Source organism: Protopterus annectens, chromosome 2.part1, assembly GCF_019279795.1.
Source record: "Protopterus annectens isolate FY-2018-M chromosome 2.part1, PAN1.0, whole genome shotgun sequence".
NCBI classification, from domain to species: Eukaryota; Metazoa; Chordata; order Ceratodontiformes; family Protopteridae; genus Protopterus; species Protopterus annectens.
The window spans coordinates 781152680-781177910 of NC_056729.1; the positions used below are offsets into that span (position 1 = coordinate 781152680).

General features: G+C 38.5%; 1 protein-coding gene across 4 annotated transcripts in view; it reads left to right on the top strand.

Annotated features, from left to right (window-relative positions):
* Nucleotides 1-25231, top strand: part of CRACD (capping protein inhibiting regulator of actin dynamics) — a 1952305-nt gene that overhangs the window by 1689631 nt on the left and 237443 nt on the right. For all 4 annotated transcript variants that reach the window (XM_044062482.1, XM_044062485.1, XM_044062486.1 and 1 more), the window contains one exon: nucleotides 16676-16855. In XM_044062482.1, coding sequence (XP_043918417.1) covers nucleotides 16676-16855 — 180 coding nt within the window. The remainder of the gene's footprint in view (nucleotides 1-16675; nucleotides 16856-25231) is intronic.

Below are 25231 nucleotides of genomic sequence, written 5' to 3' on the forward strand. Positions count from 1 at the left end.
ATTGGTCTGAAAGATTCAGTCTAAACAAATATGGGCCTAGGACAGAGCCCTATGGGACACCATGACTATAAACAAGAATTTCACCTGTCCAATTGCTGTATGATACTTGCCATGTCCTATTTGTAAGCCATGCAGCTATCCATCTTATCAAAAGTACATCAATACCTAGTTTTCTAATTTATTGCTCTTTGTTTTGTGCATGACCCTGTCAAATGCTGAAGTTAAGTCTATGTAAATGACATCACAGCACAATTTTTCATTCAAAGCTCTTATTATATTTTTATAGAACACCACGTTATCCTAACCATATAAATTTACCTAACACTATGGATGGACAATTTCTCACTTTTTATCCAGCCAGTTTGGTCAACATGGGCATCCTGAGGCAGCGTAGCAACTGCCTCATGTTCTCCAACAACCCTCTACTCCTAGTCCACACAAACTCAACATGTGAGGGTTGCAACTATATTAACAACTTTGAATTCATGTCCTCTCACACACCGTCAGTACATATGACAATGAGTGTGTTGTTAGCATGCACACCTCACCTCCTACTCCACCGAAACCCACATCACACATACCTACATATGCAGAGGTCCTCACCAGAAACATACCTAAACACCAGAGGCTTCCCAAACACAAACACAAGCATGCTACACATAATACTTCCTCTGTAGAACACAATATACATAATAGCTCACATACCAGTGTCTCACTTGTCAAGTCCTTAAGGCAAAACACAAAGCCAAACATATTAGTCATAGGTGATTCCATCGTGAGACACACAGCTGGATAAGGACAAGGTCACAGTCAGCTTTCTGTCAGGTGCCAGGATCCGCCATATCACACATGCACTCATGTCTCTCAAAAACAGGTACTGTTATGACTCCATCATAGTCCATGATGGCGTGAATGACTTGAGACATACCTACTCTGGACTATATGAAGAGAGACATGACTCAGCTCTCAGACTATGTGTCTCAGGCAGGTATGCCCCTAGCCTTAAGCAGCATTTTACCTTCACTTAGGACAGCGCAGTGGTGCAGTAGTAGCGTTGTCACCTCACAGCAAGAGGTTCTCTGGTTCGATTCTCGGCTGGGTGCCTTCTGTGTGGAGTCTGCATGTCCTCCCTGCGTTCATGTGGGTTTCCTCCAGGTGCTCCGGTTTCCTCCCACATTACAAAGACATGCATCTGGAGCCTTTCTCCCCGGGTCTCCGCTGAAAATTGGCTTCGTTCCAAGTCAGACTTTCCCGGTTAACAAATGATAAATAAATAAATAAAAGATACCTTAACACAAACAGAAAATGATTGACTTCAATAATTGGTTTAGTTTCTGGTGTGATTCTAAGGGGATACAGTATCTGTCAGCCTAGGATGACATGATCAACAGACCTCGATGCTCTGCCAGAGATGGTCTTCCTCTATAACCCCTGGGATTTGTGGTACTGGCAAAGGATCTGCCACCCCCATAGTGCCTTTTTTAGGTAGTGTCTCAAGGACAAAATTCCAGACGTAAAAACTCCATCTGAAAACAACCTCAAGTTTATGCTACTAAATGCTAGGAGTCTTAACATGAAACTGCACTCACTGGAAGCAGTCCTCACCTTGGAAGACATAGACATTTGGGCAGTCATGGAGACCTGGTTCAAGGCTGTGTAGAGCATCCCAGCCATACTGGGCTACACCTCCTTCCACACGATCAGACCACAAACTGAAGGCATGAAAACTAAAGGAGGTGATGTATCAATATTCATTAAAGATAAATACACTTCCAGATTAATTAAACAGTATGATTTCCTGAAGATACTTCAGGTGCAACTATCTGTTGGTAGGACACCTATTCAAGTCATTGCCAGCTACAGGACCCCCTCCATGAATCAGGACACCCACTCTGCCTATTTGGATCTACTTGAGTCTATCAGGATACTTGCGAACACCATGGTTTTGGATTACTTTAACTACCCATCCATTGACTGGGTAAATTACTCGTGCTCTATCTCATTTTTCCAAAGGTTCCTTGACTTTGTTAATTCCAGTGCCCTGGACCAGATGGTTGACCCCCCCCCCCACAAGGGGTCCCAACATTCTGGATCTGGTACTTACGAGGACGAGTTCTACACCAATGTTTTATACAAACACCTGTGTAACTGCATTGACTCAGACGTACCTGATAGGACCAAAACAAGCTCCTCAAGGAAGAGCAAACCTGCTTGGTGGACAACTGCAATTAACAGACTTTACAATAAGAGGAAGAAATTGCTGTCGAAGAGTAAAAGGGAGTGAGCCATAAACTGGAAACACTCCCTCCTCAGCTTAAACAAGCAAATAGGACTTCTTGTGAAGTCCTCCAAAGCAAACTACAAATCCAAATTAGCTTCCTTAACTAAGGACAACCATAAGGCATTCTTAGTTACATACGTAACCTAAAAGGAACTGGTAGTTAATGATACGACATATATTGAGCCTGTGGACATAGCTAACCTGTTAGCCAACAGGTTCCATGAAAACCTCACTCCCCTGTCCCCACCACATGTGCCCCATGACATCCCTACCACCTGTCCTCTACCTTGTACCTCTAAAGAGCAGGTCATAAACGCCCTCTTGAAGACCAAAAACACAGTATCTATGGGACCTGATAACATCCCAGTTTGTGTCCTACATAGACTCAAACAAGAATTAGCAACACCACTGGGTACTCTTTTTAATCATAGTCAAAGCACTGGCTTCATCCCAGCTGAATGGAAAACTGGCACCGTTATCCCCTTGCACAAAGGTGATGCTTCCACTGACCCCAGGTACTATAGACCTTTTAACCTGACTAGCCTTATCTGCAAGGCCATGGAGCGAATTATCATAGACCTTATCAACAAAAATATAGGTAATCTCCAAACACTTGACCCTACTCAGTTTGGATTTGTCAAAGGAAGATCATACCTGTTAAACCTGGTGATCTTCTTTGAGACAGTTGCCAAGGCCGTGGATGAGGAGAAATCTGTGCATACAGCCTACTTAGACTTAGCCAAGGCTTTTGACACTATCCTCCAATCAAGCATCATTGACAAACTCACCCAGCTAGGTATCAACCCTTATATCATTAGGTGGGTCACTAACTGCTTCACTGATAGAACCCATATAGTCAAAATAGGGGAATCCACCTCCAACAGCAGACGTGTAACCAGTAGTGTTCCAGAGGGATCAGTCCTGGAACCTCTACTGTTTCTGGGAGTGGTCATAGAATCTCCAAATGATGTCAACATCCTTTAAGAGGGTCTTACACAAACAAATTTGTGGTCTTAAACTCATTGTAAAAAATGTATTATCATCCCTTTCAGCAAGTGTGATGTTCATGCTAACTACCACATCAATAACAACACCCTAAGTACGCACTCATTGGTGAGAGACCTGGGCACACAGGTTGAAAGCAACCTTACCTTTGATCACCATGTCTCCACAGTGGTAAGAAGGGCATTCTACACTGCTCATCTCATAAGTAAGGGCATTGCATCCAGAAAAAAAAGAAGTTATAACCTCTCTGTACTCTTCCCTCATCAGACCAATAACTGCGTACAACACCCCTTTTGGTATGTACCTTTCCAAGCACCTGCAGCAATTGGAGAGACCACAAAGGTTCCTCACAAGGAAAATTCAAGGTCTTCAGCATCTGTCCTATGTGGATCATCTGAAATCACTATAAGTTTATTCTGATTCATACAGACTACTCAGAGACGACCTATGCCTTGCATATAAAGCTATCTCTGACCCTGCTTTATTGGAAATGCTACAGATCTGCAAGTCAAATGGTACATAGGCTATTCGCTCTAAAGACCTTGACCTGGTATGTCATTTTAATAGAACCTGGTGGAGGGACAGATTTGTCTCCCAGAGGTTACCACACTTTTGGAATGGACTCCCACTTCATGCCGAACAGAGCACCTCACTGGCCTTCTTCAGAAGCAATCTGGATGACTGGATGGGTAACCGTAAACTCATCCCAGGAGTTCCACCTGTGTCCCACTTGGACAGGGGCAATTGGTGCTGATCATGGAGATAAGGGTAGAACTTGGCTAGGCTTGTAATGGCCATAGGGCCATTAGCCTAGTAACGTCCTATGATCCTATGGACTATGATTCTATTTTCAACATATGCATGCTGATGTATGGTTTCAAGTCCTAACCTTTCCAGTTTTCTGACAATAACTTATCTGATATTGAACAGAAAGCCCTCTTTTGTGCTTTCTGCTTTCATCTTCGTCAACAGCCTGTTGCCATACCCCTCCACCTCTTAGAGCAAGAAATCTGGACAAAGCCATTAATAAAAGTGGGAAAAGACCCAACACTAGGAACAGTTTTTAAATATTGATGTTACATACTTAGAAAGTTGATAGAATAACAGGTTTTGCATTAGAATGAATTTTATGAAGAGTATAAAGTCTGAAACTCAAATGTCTGTCATTATTTTCTAACTTCAGTCTTCGATGATTTGCCACTAATTTCCCAGAAAACCACAATTTTATGAAAAGGGGAACAAAAATACGAGGCAAAAATTTGGACATTCTGCAAAAATCTGCAGTTGAGAGCTGCTGTTTAGTTCTTTCTCGTTTTCAGCAGTCAGAGTAGCATCATCTTCATGTCTGAGGTTGTTACTGTCCCTCCTGGCAATTCTGATTCTAACGTCTGCTTTGTGTAACTCAGCATTTGTCGTTACATATTCAACATATAAATTAAATAAGTAGGTGACAAAATACAGCCTTGTTTCACTATTTCCCATTCTTGAATCAGTTATTCTGTTTAATTCTAACTGCTGATTCTTCTTCATACAGGTACCTCTGAAGGCAAAGATGTTAAGGCAGCATTCTTGTTTCTCCAAGTCCTTGCCCCAATTGTTATGGTCACCGTAGTTAAATGCTTTAGAATAGAAGATAAAGCAGAAACATTTTTTTTCTTGAACCCCCTTTCTTACTTTCTTATCTAGTGGATGCTAGGAATTTGATATTTGGTGCATCTGCCAGTTCTTGGTCCATGTACTACTTGAGTCTGTCTAATAGATTTTGAGTATTACCTTGCTAGTGGTGGTGCTGTGGTAGCGTTGTCACCTCACAGTAAGACGCTGTCCGGTTCGATTCTCAGCTAGAGCGTCTTCTGCGTGGAGACATGTGTGAATGGGCATACCTTCGTTGAAGGTTGTGCGTCAGGGCTGGTAACTCAACACGTAAAAATCAACTACCAATCATTAGCGGACCGGAGTTCCGCTGTGGCGACCCCTAACTGGGAAAAGCCGAAAGACACAACAACAACAACCTTGCTAGTATGTAAAATATGTGGAGTTGTTTCACAATTTTAACACTCTTTAGCATTTCCCTTTTTGGGATTAAAATATAAATTAGTATTTTCCAACTCAGTCACTACTGTTGTGTTTTCCAAATCATGGCAAATTCTAAGCAACATTGTAATAGTATCATTTTGCAGGATTTTAAACAGTTTGGCAGTTCCATCACATTCTACAGCCTTGTTATTAGCGAGGCTTTGTAGGGCCAATTTAACTTCACTGTTGAGGATGTCTAGCCCTAGATCTGAGAACATACCATTGTAAGTATTACTGATGTTAAAAGTCCTTCTTATGTAGTTCTGTATATTCCTACCACCTCTTCTTAAAGTCTTTTGTTTCTGTATTCCCTTCCAGCTTTGTCTTTTAATATGACCATTTCCCTGGATCTTTCCCATACTATTGCCAAACTTCTTGAAGAGATTTCTTGCCTTTCCCATTCTAGCAGCATCTTCCATTAGTTTGCACTGATCATTTACATATGCCTCATTATTTCTTCTTACTGTTATCTGAAATTAGACATTCAGATTGACATATTTTGCCTTATGTTTTGCTCTTCTTCAATCCTCAACCACTCATAAAGCCTCCATAGATAGACATTTTGTTCCATTTTATGGTGAAAGTATACAAGAAGAAATACTGATCTCTGAAAGTCTGAAGTCGTGATAAACTTGAATGGTGACAAGCATGAACATGATCCTTCTTTGATGAATATGTGGCTGAAAAAACATTGTTCATGATAAAAAGAACTCTTATTATAACCACTTGGTTCTGACATTACTTTGGGAGATCCATTTCAACGTGAAACATTGCTAGATAATGATATATTCCTCCTTGAACAGATTTTATGTATGGAAAGTTCAAGTGTTTAAGAAGAGTTCTGGTATACAGATATCCCTACATACCAGAAACAGTAGCATGTAGCCCTGGCTTCTAGGTCCACTGTTTTCCATTTGGGATTGTTTAAAGTCATGTTTGTTCCTAGATGTCAGGACTGTTTTTAGTATTAAGTTTAGTCTTCTAAAATATTCTTTACTGAGATTTGTGTGTATTTGTTTATGTTTTAGTGTCGATCCTTCATCAATTCCCAAATATTTATACAGTAAGAGGGGGTAACAGTATGAGATTTGAGAACTGGATAGAAATTTCTTGCTACACCTCTGATCAAGAGAGTTTAGGAGGGCAACTGCAGTTCCATGTATATGTGGTCCCTGCATGCCATCATTTCCAATTCATGCAAATTAGAGAAAGATGATCTGATACATCTAGAATCATATGAAGCTTATTTAATGCATGTACTACAACACCAGAACCTAAAGTAGTTAATAAACTGTGATTTTGTGGAGAACAGCAGTGCTTCCTTTCCCAACCCATCACAAAGTGAAATCCTGTTTGATTACAAATCTAGGTAATAAGATAGTCAAACTCCTTTGCCTCCCTTGTTCTTTATTGAAAGGAAAACACAGTGCTTCCTGTGTAATTATGTTTACAAGAGAGAAAAATCTGCTTAATCTTCCTGTAAACACAGACCCCATGCACCTTCATTAACAATCACACTCTGAAATTTGTTAATAAAATAATTTGTTCATTTTGTTAAAATTGCCATTTCAGATGCTCCAGTCTTTACAAAAAGGGCACATCAGAACATGAGCAGCATGTTTTAATAAATTATAGTTACATTTTACTCATCTTATTTCATTAATTACTTCTTTTTTCAGCAATGATTTCAGCAGTTTCTTCCTTAATGAACACAGATGCAGAAAAAAATAAAGTTTTGAATCCCTTCTGTGAACAGCCTGATTTTGTACATCTGGTGTTACTTCCCTTCCAGCCCCTCAGTGCATTTTGCATTACATTATCCTGTAAACAGCTGAAGTAATGCAGCATTGCATTCCTGACAGTATAAATGGGTTTATGTATACATTCCCTGTCGCTTTCTCTCAATAACCCCCACACACACACACACACACACACACACACACACACACACACACACACACACACACACTTGATGCAAAAGCCTTGCTATCTGGTGCACATAACTATGAATATAAAACATGTTCCAGCACTCAAAAACTTTAGATCCAATGAATCTCTCTAATTTATTAGAACCAATAGAAATTACTGGAAATCGAAGAACAAATCAGTTTCACCAGTACAACATCTTCACAACATTGGTTCCAATAGAGTGGAGATATTTATTGGGTCTACGAGCGATGGAACAATATCAGTGTTTCATATATGTGTGTGCGTACTTCCGCGGTGGTGCAGCGGTAGCGTTGATGCCTCACAGCAAGAGGTTCTCCCGCTCGATTCTTGGCTTGGGTTGGGAGTGCCTTCTGTGTGGAGTCTACATGTCCTCCCCGTGGTCGAGTGAGCGTTTGAAAGACATGAGTTGAATGGGCATGCCTTTGTTGAAGGTTGGACGTCAGGCTGGCAACTCTACACCACCATAAAAACCAACTGCCATTTATTAGCGGACCGGAGTTCTGTTGTGGCGACCCCTAACCGGGAAAATCCGAAAGATCAACAACATATATGTGTGTGTCTACACACACACACACACACAAACACACACACATATATATATATATATATATATACATATATATATATATATATATATATATATATATATATATATATATATATATATATATATATATATATATATCAAAATGTCAATGTTGCAAACATTGGCACATAATAATCAAAAACAGAACATCAGCAGCTCATCCCACATGCTCCCACCATATACCCAAAGCATGCAAATATTTTTGCAGCAGGCCAGCTCGCATGCACCCCCACACCCCTTGCTAAATATATATGCTAACTCAAAGAATGCACAATCCCTGGGGAAGGGGCATATTTCTCTACACTTGAGATTGTCAATCTCGCACATCTGTTTTGTCAGTTTAGGTTCAAGTGAATGGATTGCCAAGGCTCAAAATGTCTAATTTATAATATAAAACTGTGAGGATGATTGTTAGAATTATTTAGAATGTTTTGATTATTTTCTTTAATGATGTTTTGGTCAGTGGGGAATACTTTTCAGAGAGCGCATAATAAGCAAATCTTCCTCTAATTTAACTGTTACTGAATTGGCACAGTTTGTATAGCTGATACAGCATGTGTTAGTTCTTATACTAATACTGAAACAGTAAGGACAGTAACACTTTATTTAGTAGACTGCTTCATCATCAGCACCATCATCATTTAAAGGAAAACACCATCTTCTGCTACAGTTTAACTCAACTCTTAGGCTGCTTTTCTCCCTACAGTGTGATTCCAGTATTGTGTATGTACCCGAAACCTGTTTGTACTTTATAAGACTTTCATTTCCTTGCTTTAGAATCAAAGGAAGAGAAAGGCCATCCATTTTTTAAGCTTAACTTCTCACATAATTTGCACGGGAATTTGTCTATAGCTGCATGACATACAACAGACACAGAGACATTTGTAGTCAGATACTGCTGACAATCTTATACAGGTAATTAGTCCTTCTGATATCAGGACTGCTGTAAACAAGACAGAGAGCTGTGAAACTGTTTTCCATTGTCTTTATTGCAGAGAGGAAGATAACTTACGCTGATTCACAGCTGCTTCCAATGTAGCCATGCCTTTCATAGCAAAACAAAGCAGTTACACCAGCCAATGATTCAAAGATAATTGTCACCTATTCTGACAAATTTACATAAGCAGCATCACAGTATTGAAATGATAAGCTTTAAACTTTAAATGTTTATTTATATTACCTTATGTTTTAAATGATTTGAATGTAGTATCAAAGATGCTTGTGACATTTAGAGAAAAGTCAGAAAATATCTTATCTTGTAATTTTTGTAAATTATCAGCAAATTTACCAAACAGTAGGGCGAGAGGGACTGTCAGTTCATCTTGGACTACAAAAACATACCTTGAACAAAGGCTTGCAGTTTACTTACTGTTTTGAGTGCAGCTGTATAACTCCTTAGTATACTGTAAAACAAGTCCTGAGACACACAAATGAGGGTCATTGAAGAAATAAAAGAAGCAGTCCTGTTACTGACAGTATATAAGATGACAGTGACTGGCAATAATCCTATTTTATGTCAATCACATGGGAATACACCACTACTTCCTGATGTCTAGCATGCCTCACATAAAGCAGACATGAAATGGATTATGGGAAAGAGAAAGGTTTGAAGAAAAATAAGATCACATCGATATGTCAAGCCCCATTAGCAGAAATTTTGCAGAAAACATATTATAGGTTCATAGGTGTATACTAGGCTGGGCAGCCACGGTGGTGCAGTGGCTAGCATTGCCATCTCACTGCAAGAGGTTTTCCGGTTCGGTTCTTGGCTGGGGTGCCTTCTGTGCGGAGTCTGCATGTCCTCCCTGTGGTCGCATGGGTTTCCTCCGGGTGCTCCAGTTTCCTTCCATATCCCAAAGACATGCAGTAGGTGAATTGGACACTCTAAAGTGGCCCTGGGTGTGAGTGTGTGTGTGTGTGTGTGTGTGTGTGTGTGTGTGTGTGTGTGTGTGTGTGTGTGTGTGTGTGTGTGTGTGTGTGTGTGTGCCTTCTGTGGAAGGTTGGGCACTGGGCTGGCAACTCAACACCATAAAACTCCACTGCCAGTCATGAGCGGACAGATGATCCACTGTGGTGACCCCTAACCAGGAAAAGCCGAAAGAAGAAGAAGAAGAAGAGGTGTATACTAGGCTAATGACCACTAAGGCCTTTATAAACATAGCCTTGCAATCCAAATATGTCCCACAAGTTATATGTTTTAGACATTTATATAGGGGGTGATCGTTGGTTATGACATGATTTACTGACTACCTCTGTCCATCAGAGACATAGGCACCATCCAGTGGTCCAAGTTACACTTAAATAGAGTTAGGGAGGGACTTTGTCCTACATGGATGGGAAGCCTATTCTAGATAAAGAGGATTCTCTGAGATACATATCTGTGTCTCTAACATGTTCTATTATTAAATTTAGATCTTTAGATCTAATAGTTCGAATGCTGTTGTTTTGTGGATGTGCAAAAGGTTCATCAGTGTGGGGTCTTAAGATGCCTTTTATGCCATGCACAGATCACCTCTCAGTAGTCTGTATGAGGTTGAGTATAGAGATAGGGCTTTGAGACGATTCACATAGGAGGTTGTGTTTCTGTCCTCTATTCTTTTTGTAAAGAACCTTTGTGGACGTTCCAGTTGCTGCATATGTCTGGTCAGGTACATACTGAAGGAGGCATTATACTCAATGGAGGGTCTGATGAGGGCTGAGTATAGTGGTGCAATGACTTCACTGAACCTAGATGCCATGCACTTATAAGTTGAGCACCATAGAAGGCATTCCTTACTACCTTGGATACATGTTGGTCAAAGGCCAGGTTACTGTCTACATGTTTCCATTTTCTTCACTAGTGGGTCAACTGTTAGGTGTATTTTATTGATGACATAGTTTCCAGGAGTGGCCAACTTCCCAAAAGGTACTATAATGCATTTTTTTGGCATTGAGTTTTAAGCCATGGCTTTAGCACCAGTCATTTGTCTGTGTTAGACCCACTTATAAGATGTTAGTGTCTTAGGGGGATTCTGACTACTCTTAGTTTACAATCATCTGCAAACTTGGTCAAACAGAGGTCTCTGACATTAGCCTTGAATTCTGAGAAGTAGATGCCAAAGAGGTGTGGGCCCAGCAGAGAGCCTTGAGGGACTCCACTGGTGACTGACCTCTTTGAGGAGGTAGTCTCACAAATCTTTATTACTTGGGTTCTATCTGTAAGCCAGCTGGCTATGCAATGTGTCATATAGGGATTTATGCCTAATTTCCTGAGTTTTTTGACAATGCCCAAGTGGGGTATTCTGTCAAATGCCTTAGCCAGGTCAAGACTGGCAATATGCACTGTGTTACCCTTATCCATTGCCTTGATGACCTTCTTAAAGAAGTCTACAATGTTCAGTAGGCATGCCATTCCTTTGACAAAGCCAAGCTGGGATAAATACAGTGTCTGAAGGTCTCATATGTCTTTGCTGATCATTTCCATGATAATTCTTTCAATGGCTTTGCATATACGACTAGTCAGACTAATGTGTCTGTAGTTTCTAGGATCTGTTGATGGTCTGCTCTTATGAAGAGGGATGACCATTGTAATCCTCCATTCTTGTGGTAAGAAGCCTGTTTTAAAACTGTAGTTAAATAGTAACTTCAGTGGCCATGATATGTCATATTTTAGACTATTCAGAAGGCATCCTGGGATATTATCAGGGCTCATTGAGGATGTGTTCTTCACCTTAGGGAGAGCAACAAGGACATTCTCTCTATTTATAGTTGGTGGGGTTGTGTTTGAAAGTATTTCTTGGGAGGTGTCTGGGAGTAAGTGGGGGGTAAAGTTGGAATTGACGTTATCAGCCAGCAGATTCACTATATTACCCAGTTCAGTGAATGTGGCACCATTTACCATCAGTTCAGCACTCTGCTGTGTGCTGCCTTTGAGGTTTCTGACATAGCTGAAGAAGGCCTTATTGCTTTCTTTTGCCTGGGAGGCTATCTTGACCTCAACATTGGCTTTAATGGACTTACTTAGTCATCTTAGCTGTCTGTTTATTTTGAGGAGAGAGTTTTTATCTTTATGGGAGTTGTACTTCCTGATTTTAGCCATGTTTTATTTTCCTTTTGTTGTATACACTGTTTAATCTGGGATACCACCAAGGTGGTTTGTTTTTTGAGGTAGTTTTGTGCTTACTTCTGGTAGTTAGAGCAGCTTCTCTGGAAGCTATTGACATGGTTGTACAGAGTTTCTGTGAACAATTCTGCACATGTTGCTTCTTCTCTGGGTTTGGAGGTGCACTGAATTTTGCAGACTATCATTTAACAAAAGGTAGTTTGCCTTGGAATAGTTCCAAACTGTTACTATTTTTACTGGGTCACTAATTTGATTTTGGTTTTGAAGGAGACAGCTTTATGGTCAGACCTTACCAAGGAGGACATGACATTGGGGGGTGGTGCATCATTCTTCCATATTTGTGAGTACAAGGTCCAGTATGCACTAAATGGTTAAGAGTGTTTATATTTACATAGTGCAGGAATCTGTGTGCCTGCAGATTTGAGGCCGTGTAGGATTCCCAGTTTACAGAAGGGTAATTAAAGTGCTCCATGAGTAAGTTGTTAGGTTAGATGGTGAGTGTTGTCAGTAGGTTTAAGTATGAGCTATGAGAATCATGGAACATACAAAGTGAAGTATTTCTTGCTAGGATGTGGTAGAGGATTTTATCCGCGCTGGCCTGCACGTGGAAAAACTCCAGCATATCATCCTGTTTTACCAACCTAGAGGTAAGCTTGTTATTGATGCACATCGAGACACCTCTTCTTTTTTCTCTGTGTGTGCAGCTACTGGTCTAAAAGTGTAGAAGGCACTGAAACCTTGCACTGCCAGGGTACCTTGTGCAGGTTTAAACCATGTTTCAATAACAGCACATCTCTCTATTCTCCAGGGTGAGTAGGGCATGGACGGAATTTAGCTTTTTGTTTAGGCTCCTAGCATTGATCAATAACACCTTGAGGGTCAGTTGAAATGAGTTTACCATGCCAGTCAGTCTGTTGATTTGGCATTGCCTAAAAAAGTCTCTGTGGGGGAGGATAACGTTTTAGCGAGTATTCAAAAGCATAGAGGGGACAGATACAAGCCATCCTTGCCAAAGCAGTATGGTGTGTTAACCATGTCTTCCCATGCTGACAAATATTGGATCCCCTTAGAGTGACACCATAAACTCAGCCAAATGTTAAAATCAATCAGCTTTTGTTGGTATTGTGGCATCATTCTTGATGAAGGTAATATGCTGCTCAATGATAGGCTCATACAAGCATGAGACACATAGTCAAGAGACAGCTATACTGTCTCTTTTCATATAGTCCAGGGAGGTACATCTCATGTCATTTATATCCACATGGACTATGATGGAATTATACTGGTACCTGTGGTGCTGTGACTTGGCTGTGTGCGTAATTTGGCAGATCCTGGCTCCATCAGTATGCCTTACAATGGAGTCCCCTATGATGAGAGTCCTGAGAAGTTTGTTTGCTTGCCCAATGGGCTTTGTATTTGGGCTCCACTGATTGTGGCTCTATGTATGGTGTTAGGTGTGGTACAGCATGCATGCAATGATGTCTTGGAAGGCTGCATGTTAGTCTTGAAAGAAAATGAAATACCCCCACCCCATGGGTCAGTAAGCAACAACACCCCCACCCCATGGGTCAGTCAGTAACAGCTATAGCAATAGCAATAGCAACTTGCTCCGATATTCCCTCCCTCTTTCTTCCAGATATTGGGATACTAAATGAACTCAGGTTATCTGGCTAGCAGTCAGGGCTTTATCCCCCTATTTTACACAGCCAGCCATGCTGATATCCAGGAGAATTCCTCCGGCCCCAGTCTTAAGTCATGGAAGCAAATGATGTAGCCTGTAAACTGAAGAGCCAGCCTAAGCATATTTACAATCATTTTTTTTTTCAAAATCAAATTCCAGGAACTCCAACAATTACCAAATAATGAAGCACAGAGAAATAGTTCCAAGATAAAATAAGTGTTGCGTTCCAACTGGTTAAAATCTTTCTTTAATGTAGTATAACAAACAGAAATTACAGGTTGAGTGCTTTCATCTACTATCCGTATATTTCATCATATTTACAATCAGTATACTTGGAAGATGGTTGCAGAGCTACATCAGAATTCCCTCAGATATGACTCCTTATAAAAAAACACAAAGTGACTTTACTCTGTTTTAGCCTCCATTCAATAAAGAACTATAAGAAGCAATCAGATTCATTTTGAGGTGTTAAATAGCTCAGAAAACAAAGGTAGAGTGAAAAAAATTGATTTCTTAGTTCTAAGGTGAAGTTTTCCTTTAAGCCCTAAATAGTCAAACAAAAATGCATAATTGCATGCCTTGTATATAGGGATAAGATCTCCCCTTACTCAACTGTAGAATAGAGACAGCAGGTAATCTGTCACAATATGAAAAAATACCAAGATTTTCAAGCCATTCAGTCACATTACATTCTAATTTTCAACATAGTGTACCATACTGGTAAGCCATATCCAAGCTTAAATCTTAGAGTGCACTGATAGAAAAAGGTGAAGTAACACTACACCCTATGAATGTCTGGAAATATAGTGATGCATCCAATAATTTTAGAACCTCAACTTTTAAGTCTATGACATTATGGGCAAAAGTTAAATTATCATCAACAAATAAATCATCATAAACAAATACATCAAAATATTTAAAAATGGCTACTCTTTCAAGTTGCCAATTATTAACAGAATAGTAGCCATCATGTGGAAAGGGAAGATAGATCTAAATTGAGTTGAATTAACAATAAAAAACTAGAAACATGAAGGATGTGTTCTGAAGTTACAGTGGAGGAACTGAATATGAAATGACAAGTGAAAATGATTAGAAGAGTTTGGACAGAAGAAAAGGTTTTATCAGATGTGTAAGTAATAGTTGGGAAGGAGGACGGCAGCCCTGTTTTCTAAGTATTGTAAAAAGGTGTAATAATCCGATAACTGTTGAGATGAACTTGATATCTACTGCATTTTGTGATTAAGATAGTGTTATGGAACATAAGCTTATCTGTCAGTTCTTAGCTACTAGTAGGTACTGTATAAAAGCAATAAAGCTGTTTAAAATAAAAGCATACAGCTAGATGCAGATAAAGGATGCTGATGAGTGGAGGGACAGATTATTTCATTGGATATGCAGAACATACAAAAAGACAAGAGATTACTAACAAAGCTTTCAAGAGCCACATTAACCTGCTCTGTAAGCAGATATGATTCAAAAATATTTTATTTTGAAGGGCTTTGAACTTGTTTACAGATCATAAAGCAGTTCTGACTAGAAGTTGGTTAATATCTTTTGTCATGCAACACAATAATTTGAGTCCTGCTAAATCAGAGGGCCACTTCTCTGAAGTCTGCCTGTAAAAAGAATAACTTTATAACACTGATTGAGCTGGAGGATAAAATTCACACACCTCCATACGAGGGGCTTCACCCTTGTACCCCTTACTTAATATAATATTGTCCCAGATCACAACCTCAGGGAGGTTCATAAAATTCTACAAAATGGTCCATTGATATAGCAGGACTTACTTGTCTATTCAATAGCAAAGTATATACCTGATTGGTTAGATTTCGGATTGTGCCACAAATCTAACCAATGTTTCTTCCTAGAATCATGTTTAAGCACATGTATACACACACACACACACACACACACACACACACACACACACATACATATACATGCACGCACACACTCACACACACACGCACACACAACATCAAAGCCTTGTACTCCAATTTTACAGAAATTGTAATGGAATTGAAACATTATTTATAATTCTGAAAGAAAGTCAAAATAAAGAAGAGAGTTGGCATGGTATCAGACAGCTGTTGGACATGGAAAAACACTCACAAACTGGAAAAACATGACTGATGTCTGGCAGAATGGAAGGGAGATTCTATGTCTTGATTCTGGCAATGGATAATGCAGCAGGAGAGATGATTTTACAACATTCAGAAGTAACATAACTGTTTGATTGACAACTGTATGAGAACAACTGTCCAAATGACAAGTTTGCAAAAAAAAAAAAAAAACACTTGTTCAAACACTGAAACTGAAACTGCACTGCTTGGGAGAAATCCTTATTTCACCAAGTGGAGTAACTTCACATTTATTTGTATAAAGTAATGCAGGGCAGGGTAAAGTTCCCTGCATGGGGTATATGGGGGGTTTTGCCCCACAAAATACAACAATCCTAGAGGTTTGTACATGTCATTTCTCTCTGTTTTCTTCAAAGAAATGTTACCTTAAAACTAATGCCTGTCCCCCAGCGGGAGCTTGAAAGATGGACATAAGTAATGACGTTTTAATGTCTAGGAAGTTAAATACAAATTTTCAACTAGAACTGTGCTTAACATACTGTTTAGTGTAAATGAAAACCCTGAAATCACATTAAGGATGTAACAGGACATGAAAATGGTGACCACAAGTTGAAAGTGTGACTTGGATTATTACAGTTAAATCATACATTAGTGTGTATATATTATGAAGTGTACACTAAAATAATTATTGCTTTGAAAGCATTAGCCATAGTTTACAGCCAGGGTAAGGTTTTTCATTTACAGTAATGAGTGACTTGATATATTTACAGTAGAATTATTTTCATCATGAACAGTTACATTTAGCAGCTGTTGCATACTGTGCTACTGAACAGTTAAAGTTGCCATAATAAAATAATCATGCCATATGTTACCTTTCTGTTTAAAATATTGTTTGTTGCATGGCTTCCAGGTCTCACCAGTCAAACCCAAAAATAAGAGATCATTTCCTGCTGCTGGCACCATTGAATCAATCAACCTAGATGCAATTCCACTGTATGTTTCTCGCTTGGACAATAGTGCTGCTAGACATAAACTTTCTGTCAAGCCAAAAAATCAAAGGGCATCAAAGAAGCACTCCAGAATAACCAAGGTAACTATTGCTTAACTTATCTACTAAATTAAGTTGTTGACATATTAGGAGTGACTGTTAATCTTTGTAAGAATTATTGGAGCATTTCACTTCTGTACTGTAGGTATTCCTACCTTAGCTTGTCTGCCATCATTATGAAACCTCCCAGCAGTATCCACTTTACCTCTTGGGCCCACATCAGGTGATGTTCTGTTTAAATGACATATCTCATGGGAGACTACTTCAATACAGATGTAAATTAATACTTTGTTTCTTCTTACTGCTCATAATGTTTAGCTGAATATTTCTGCAGGCCATGGCTCTTCAAAGAGACGTTCTGCTAAACCGTCCTGGTAAAAAAATAATTATTCTCTCAGTGTTTAAGTTTGATCTTTTATTGGGATTATTTCCAGTTCTGGTATCAATTGTAGTTGTTTAATAATTATAAACAGTTGTGTTTCCTTAGGAACATCAGTGGGCAAGGACTTTAAAGCTTCTTCCAAAGTCTTCTCTACAGAGCACCTTAAATAAATATATTCATGGAAGACATTTACCACCAAAATATTTCCACTCAGTGTATAATTTGGCATATCAAACACTTAGGTGAACTAGGAACTCTGTTTAAAAGTTAAAGATTTTGGTTAAAAAATAAATGTTTGAAAGCATTAGAATCCTATTTATTATGGGAAATGCTCAAACTTCAAGTGAAAAATCAGAGGAAAGGGCAGATTCAAAAAAGTTAAAAGAAACAGAAATAAAGATTTCCCTGCATATCTTGAAAACAAATCACTACAGCATGATTTTGCTGGTCCACATTTTGGAAAATATTTCTGATCTTTCTGATCATTTTTGTATAGTTAAAGTGGATTGAACTCCAAGCACAGCTTTTGAAAATTCAAAAATAATTTCAATCGTTAGTGAATATTAGAATTATTTATGTGACGAATTTGCCAAATAAGTCGTTGAATTACTTATTCACATTAGCTCTGCTCCATATGATTTCTCATCGTATGGTTTAGCAGAACAAACAGTACAAACATTTAAAGAATGCATGAAAAAGCCGATGGAGCCATTGAAACAAGAGTAGCTAAAGCTTTATTTAATCAGATCATGGCCAACTACTGTATTGTTGCATACTGATACAAATGAGCACAAAATGTAAATTGACTAAGGATGTGCTTAATCTTGCTTTTTTCAATGAAAATGCATGTAAATCAAGTCATGCAAATGTATTTAAAAACATGCTGTCTGCTGAGTGTATGTTTTTATCAGGAAATACTGAATGCTCAAAAGAGCAAACCTAAAAGACAGCAATCATTTTATAGCGAATCTAAAACAATTGAAAACAGTAAGAGGTGGTAATAGTATGAGATTTGAGAACTGGATAGAAATTTCTGGCTACACCTCTGATCAAGACAGTTATGGAAAGTAGTTTAGCAGGGCAACTGCAGTTCCATTTGTATGTGGTCACTGCATGCCTTCACCTCTACCTCAAAAAAATTAGAGGAATGACTACCAAGATAGCTGCACATTGAGTAGCAGCTTAACTCCAGCTCTCCCAGTGTGAAAACTCAACAGAAAAGTCCAGTAGATGTTTGTGTTTATAGTTAAATTTCAATAACTGGCTAGTACATTTACTGTCTGGATGCCAGGAAAAAAGAAATACAGAGCACATGGAAAAAATCAGGTACAAAAAGTGAAGAACAAAGACTGACTGGGAAAGGTTCTGCAGCTGTTCAGCAAAAAGCAATGCAACTTCCAGACATAACTTCCAGTAAACAACAGGAGGATATAAGACAATGCAGACAGCCTTGGCTAAAATAAACAAAACACTGATAGAGTATATTAATACAAACAACAAAAGGCTGGAATAAATAGAAGAATCTTTAAACAGATATTCAGATGAGGTGATAAAGCTGCAAAAATCAGAGGATGAAATGAAGAAAAGGCTGGCTTAATATGAGACAGCTCAGAAACAGGGGTTTCAAAAAATAATAGAATTAGTGGACAGAGTACTTATGGAAAACCTGAGATTTTCAGCTATACCACAGAAGCTGGAAGGAACAGACTGGATTAATTTTATGAAAGCACAAATAAGCAACTTGACTGGTGTTCCACAACAGGAGTTGTTAGTTGAAAGGGTATATCATGTGCATGCTCAAAACCTGGCTGTGAGAAAGCAGTCTAGACCTTTAAAGTTTACGATACAATCCTACCAGCAGAAGGAGTTGATTCTGACAAAACAGAGGCAGAAGAACAAAATACCAAAAGAGAGAGACAGCAGAGTGTTTGTAGAGAATGTTTGCTCATTGTACACCAGGCAGAACAAGAGTAAATTCATTCCACTATTCAGAGAATATCGAGACGTAAGTGTGAGATTCAAACTGCTGTACCCAGTTGTCTTCAAGGTATCCTTCCTTGGAGGGACAAAATCATTTTTGATGAAGTACATTATAAGGAGGAAATACAAAAGTTTGTCCAACAAAAAGTGAGCTGTGAAACTTGAGCTTGTTCTTTTGGTAATAAAGACCACAGAGAGAGACTGTACCTGTGAAACCATTTTCACTGTTTCAACAGAAAATGTTGGAGAGAAGGAATGGAGCATGAGAGTTGACAAGAAGAATTGAGAATACATTGGAAATGAAGCAGAGACAGGATTTAGGAGATGGAGATGAAGAGTAATAAAACCATTAACTTAATGTGGTATTACAGTGCAATAATTATATTTGTGAAATATGACAGAACGTGAAAATCTGGAAATATTGGACTTTTTCAGAATTTGTTGAACTTGTGGGAGACTCTAAAGTATATGCCCTTCTTCATGTCATTAATGTTCAGAAAAATGCTTTGAGGAGGGGAAGAGAGGGGAGAAACGTAAGTGTAAGTAAAGAAAACTTTTTTTTCTTAATAGTACTATTTTTGTGGTGTATGGTTTTCTTTGCATTCTATAAAGTTTTCTTAATTATGTTTAAGTGTAATGGGGATTATAAATAGGTGCGCTGTTCTTTTTTTCTCCTTTCTTTCTCCCTTGTCTCCTCCTCCCTGTTCAGTTTTAAGAAATGTAGCACTGCAATGTAAAAAAAGACTGCTTAAAAGAACATGACAAAAGAAAAAATAATGTGCTTTGTGACAGAAGGAGATACTGCAAGCACAGCTAGCTGGAATTTTGTAAATAATTATATGTCATTGGTTAATACCAAAATGATTTATAAAAGATGCTTGTGTTACAAATGTATTAGAACTCTATGTCATGTGTATATCAAACTGATCTGTACAGATGTGTGTATTGGAAAGGCATTTTGTAAAGTGCTTGTGCTTAAAATATATCCCCAGTGTGCCCTACTGGAAAAGAACAGGAATGTATATGCACTATTGTAACTGTTTAAATGTATATGTCAGCAGAGGAAGCTGGAGGGGTAAGTTCAGTCCAGCAAACTTTAGAAAAATAGCTGAATTTAAATAACTTTATAGGCTATGGAATAAAAGAGGCTATCTCTCAAGTTTTCAATGCAGCTAGAGACACAAGGTCTGTACTAGGAAGCTTTCTGTATTGTCCTTGGAGTGAACTAATTGCTACTTTTGAAGGAATGCAAATGTTTATGACTTCCAGCATCTGTCAAAGATCTGAGGAAAAGCCCTTGTCTGTATATTTTGCAGGTAGATGCTAAATGCTGCCAGATTTTGAAGTGGGGGTGTCGGACTGGGGACAAGAAGTCAGACAACCTGAAATGGTGTCATTCTGCAAGCTAGCCCAGCAGTAGTATTCTAGATATTAATTTGAGAAGTCTCTTAGTGAGACAGAGCAATCTGCATTCTGTCTTTGACCTGACAACACTATTAAGAACCATTCACCACATCTGCCTTGCTCTAATTAAGAATCTCTTAGATTCAGTCAGGAATATTGTGAAGCTTAGTATAGATGTTTTTCTCTACTTGTGTGAGCCTGTACTGCAATGTTATTTTTTGAAATTTCCTGTGGTTTTGGACTCTGATGTCACTGTGAATATATATTTAGTATTTTCTTGTTCTTTTATTATTTATTATTAAATATATTTAAATCATTCATTGTGGCTGATCTGTGTAGTGATATTTAAGTTTTGAGAGTACTTGCATATTTATTTGGTAACCCTGTGTGGGCCACTCCTAATAGCCCTAGTCAACCTACCATTTGTATTAATATTAATATTACACAGATTGGGCACCCTTTGTTAAGGGCCTTAAAGCATCTGGTAAAGGGTGACTGGTGGCAGTGGTAACTACCTTATAGTTTGGGCAGAAGGGGGCATAGCTAGTAAACCTGTGCCAGCCTTTCTCAGGTGAGTGTGTGTGTGTGTGTGTGTGTGTGTGTGTGTGTGTGTGTGTGTGTGTGTGTGTGTGTGTGTGTGTAAATCAAACCTCAAAGAGTGTGTGTGTCAGCTATGTGGACAGGGACATGAATCACTGGTTGGACAGAGAGAGTACTGCTTGGTCACTCAGCTGAGATCTCAGCTCTATAACTGTGCCAGTGGGGAGTCTTATTGGGGCTCTGGAGAAAGAGGGAGAAACCAGCCCAGGACTGACTGTGGTCTCTGTGTGCTCTTAAGGGAAATTGCACTTGATGCAGAGAGCTGCATCTGAAAATACTGTGTGTACCAGTTATCCTCTCAGTGAACATCCCCCACTGTTGCCAGTGGTGAGGATTGATGATACTGATCCAGTGGAGGGTTGTCACATGCTTTTCCTCACTCTTCCATGGAGGAATGACTGGATTAAGGATGCTAGATTGATTTAGTAACACATTTTAAGAGAAAGCAAGTAAATGAAAAAGAATATTAAATATTATGATACTTTTTTCTAGAAAATGAATATATGCTTAGTAGAAATTCTGTATCTGCCCACATGTCTCCATGGAAACAATCTGGCAAAGAGAAACTGACAGTCTGATTCTCATATCTCCATGGAGACAATTTGATAATGAGAAATTGGCTGTCTGATTCTCATGTCTTCATGAAGGCAATCTGATAAAGAGAAATTGGTTACAGTCTGATGGAGAGTGATTGACTGGGGAAAAAAGAAAAGAGAAACTGGCTAAGAGATAATGCTCTCTGAAAGCATTCAGGGGGTTTTCCCAGCTGAGAGAACTATAAAGAAAAGACAAAAACAGCATTTAATAGAAACACAGGCTGCACCATGTGTCTTTGCATGGATATCCTTTCTTTTAGGTTAACTCAAGTCTGTGAGTATGGCTGTCAGCTTGGGACATTTGTTCCTATTAGGAGGGTACAACTTAAATATTTGAAGATGTACATAGTTTTGTGCATTAGTATTAAATTAATAGTTTTGGGTGGTATTGTGGTTTGTTTGAGGTCTTTCAATAAAAGAAAACATTTTGTAAGATGTGACATAGGCTCAAACAGGTATGACAAGAAACAACTATATAAAAGTTCAACCTGCCAAATAGTTTATGTATGTAACACAAAAGCTGGAACTAGACATTTAACAAAAAAAGGTGTTATAAAAGGTGGGAATAATAACTTTTTAAATGTCAGTGGTCTCATACAATGTAGAATGCAAATAATGTTACAGGAGACACACTTGGAAAGAACTGAATATGTGAATTTGATAAAAGAAATGTTTTCAGGATGGTTATTTAATGGAATATCTGGGACAAAGGAAAATAGGAGTACTCATATTAATTGCAAGAGGAGCTTCAATTGTGAAAGAAAAGGATAAAAATATAATAATGGCAGATTTGTAGTGCTAAGGGGCTACTGCCAAGGGAGGAGAATTACATTGGCATGTATTTATATTCCGTCTATAACTGCTATAATGGAGCTTAAGAAAATTCTGGGAAAAATAATCAATTTTCAGCAAGGAATATTACTTACAGGGTGGGATTGGAATTTGATTTGCAGCAGTGAAGTTGTGTCTGGGGCCCCAGAAGGGAAAGTATAACAAAGGAGTGTAGATTTTTGAAAAGATTTATGAGAATATTTGGCATAGAAGATGTGAATTCAGTAATAGGAGTTCAGAGTGAATTTACATGTTATTCCCAAAAGATATAAAAACTGGGCTAGCCTCAACAGAATTTACATTTCACAGGAACATGTGCATTTAATTGAAGGTCTTGACATGCACCCAATAACTATTTCAGATCATGCGCCAACAATAACTGAAGTAAAAACACAGGGTAATGAAATGAAAATGAGACCCTGGTGCTTTCCCGCCTGTCTGTTGAACAGAGGAATTTAAGGAATGGGTAGTGGAGATTAGTGGAGCTATTTGTGATGATAGATATTACTTCTGAAAATATAGCTAGGGAGTGGGATAAAATTAAGGTGGAGTTTAAAAATAGGGTGGAAATAAAAAAAAGGAAGTTATGGTTAAGAGGTAACAAGAATTATTTAGAGAGACTGATAATTGTTAAAGTATTACAGAATAGAGAGAATCTCACAGAAGAAGATCAGGATCAACTGCAGAATGCTAAGCAGAAAATAAGGGGTTACCTCAATAATATACATGAGTTTAGAAAGATTGCTGTTATGCAACTGTTTTTTGATAATAACAGTAGAGCTTAAAAACTTTTAATGCAACAAATCAGGCAACAGAAAGTAGAAAGCCCTGTTGCCAAGCTTAGGGAGCCTATAACAAGGAAGGTAGCAAGAGATCCTGTAGAGGTATTAGAAATATTTTGGAAATTCTATGAAAGTCATATAAAGCAGAGAAATGTGGAAATCAAGAAAAGATGCAAATGGAAATGTTTATGAAAGAGTGAAGATGGCTCAGTGGTACAGCGGTAGTGTTGTCACCTCACAGCAAGAGGTTCTCCAGTTCGAGTCTCGGCTGGAGTACCTTCTGTGTGGAGTCTGCATGTCATCCCTGCATTCATGTGGGTTTCCTCCAGGTGCTCCGGTTCCTCCCACATTACAAAGACATGCATCTGGAGTGTTTCTCCCCAGGCCTCCGCTGAGAATTGGCTTTGTTCCAAGTCGGACTTTCCCGGTTAACAGATGTTAAATAAATAAATAAAATAAATTAATATGCCAGGTTTAGAGGTAATTGAGGCTGAAGTACTAATAGGTAGGATAGGAGGAGATGAGATAAAAATTGTGATGTATAACCAATCTACAGCAAAGTCCCCAGCAGTGTATGGTATTCCTGTGGAAGCTTGGAAGCTAGGACAGAAAAAACTGATAAAGATTTGGAAGGTTTTGTTTAACAGTATTTTAAGAATAGGAGAAATACCAACATCCTGAAAGAAAGCAGTGGCAGCTGTAATGCCTAAAGAGGGTAAAGATCCATCAGAACCAGCTTCATACAGGCCCATTTCAATACTGAACCATGATTATAAAGTGTTTATGTCTAATATGGCTAAAAGAATGGCAAAAGTAATGCCAAAACTGATATGGATCAGTGTGTTTTTGTGGAGGGGAGGCAAACATTTGACAACATTAACAGATCATTGATGATCCAAAGGAAAGCAGAATGTAAGAAAATACCATTGTTGTTTGTGGGTCTCGATGCAGGGACAGCATTTGGCAGAATAAGCTGTGATTTTATGAGCAGGACAATGAAAGCATTTGCACTTCCTGAAAAAAAATGTAAGGTTAATTAGGAGGATATACAAGGGATCAGAGGCAAAACTTAAAGTGGGTAGGGTCCTCTCTGATAATCTGTTTGAGCAGAGGAAACAGGCAGGAGTGTCCTCTATCCCCTTTGTTATTTGCATCACATTTAGAATCATTAGCAAATAAAATAAGGGAGTCAGCAATTCAAGAATATAACTGGTATGGCAATCAAGAAATGTTGGCTTAATTTGCAGGTATTATTTTATACATGACAAAACCAGAAAGAAACATTACAGTGTTATGGAACATTTTGAGACAGTTTCATATCTTTTCAGAATACAAAATGAATGAAGCTAAAACAAAGGCAATAGTAGTCAATTATGTATCAACATGTGAATTGGTTCAGCAATACCCTTATTTATGGGGACATGATAAAATAAAGTATTTAGAAGTATAGATTAAAAATGACTCTGGTGTGACAGCTAAGGATATGTGGGAAGAGACTAAACAAAAGATAATGCAAAAACAGAAAATGCAAGCCTTGTTATATGGATATGGATAGTAAGATACAAGCAGTGAAAATATTTTTAGTCCCATTAGTCCTATACACAGGTCAGGCATATTTTTATCAACCAGAGTAGAATTTGTGGAAAGCAATTAATAAATAGTTGAAGCACTTTATCTGGGAGGGGAAGATGGCAAGAGTCAAGTGGGATAAACCGATTTTTTCAGTAGATCAGGGCAGATTGGGATTACCCGATATGAAGGAATATTTCAGAGCTACGCAGTTAAAGCTCCTATATATAGCACTAGCAGAAAACTATTATTTAAAGTGGAAAGGGATGATGAT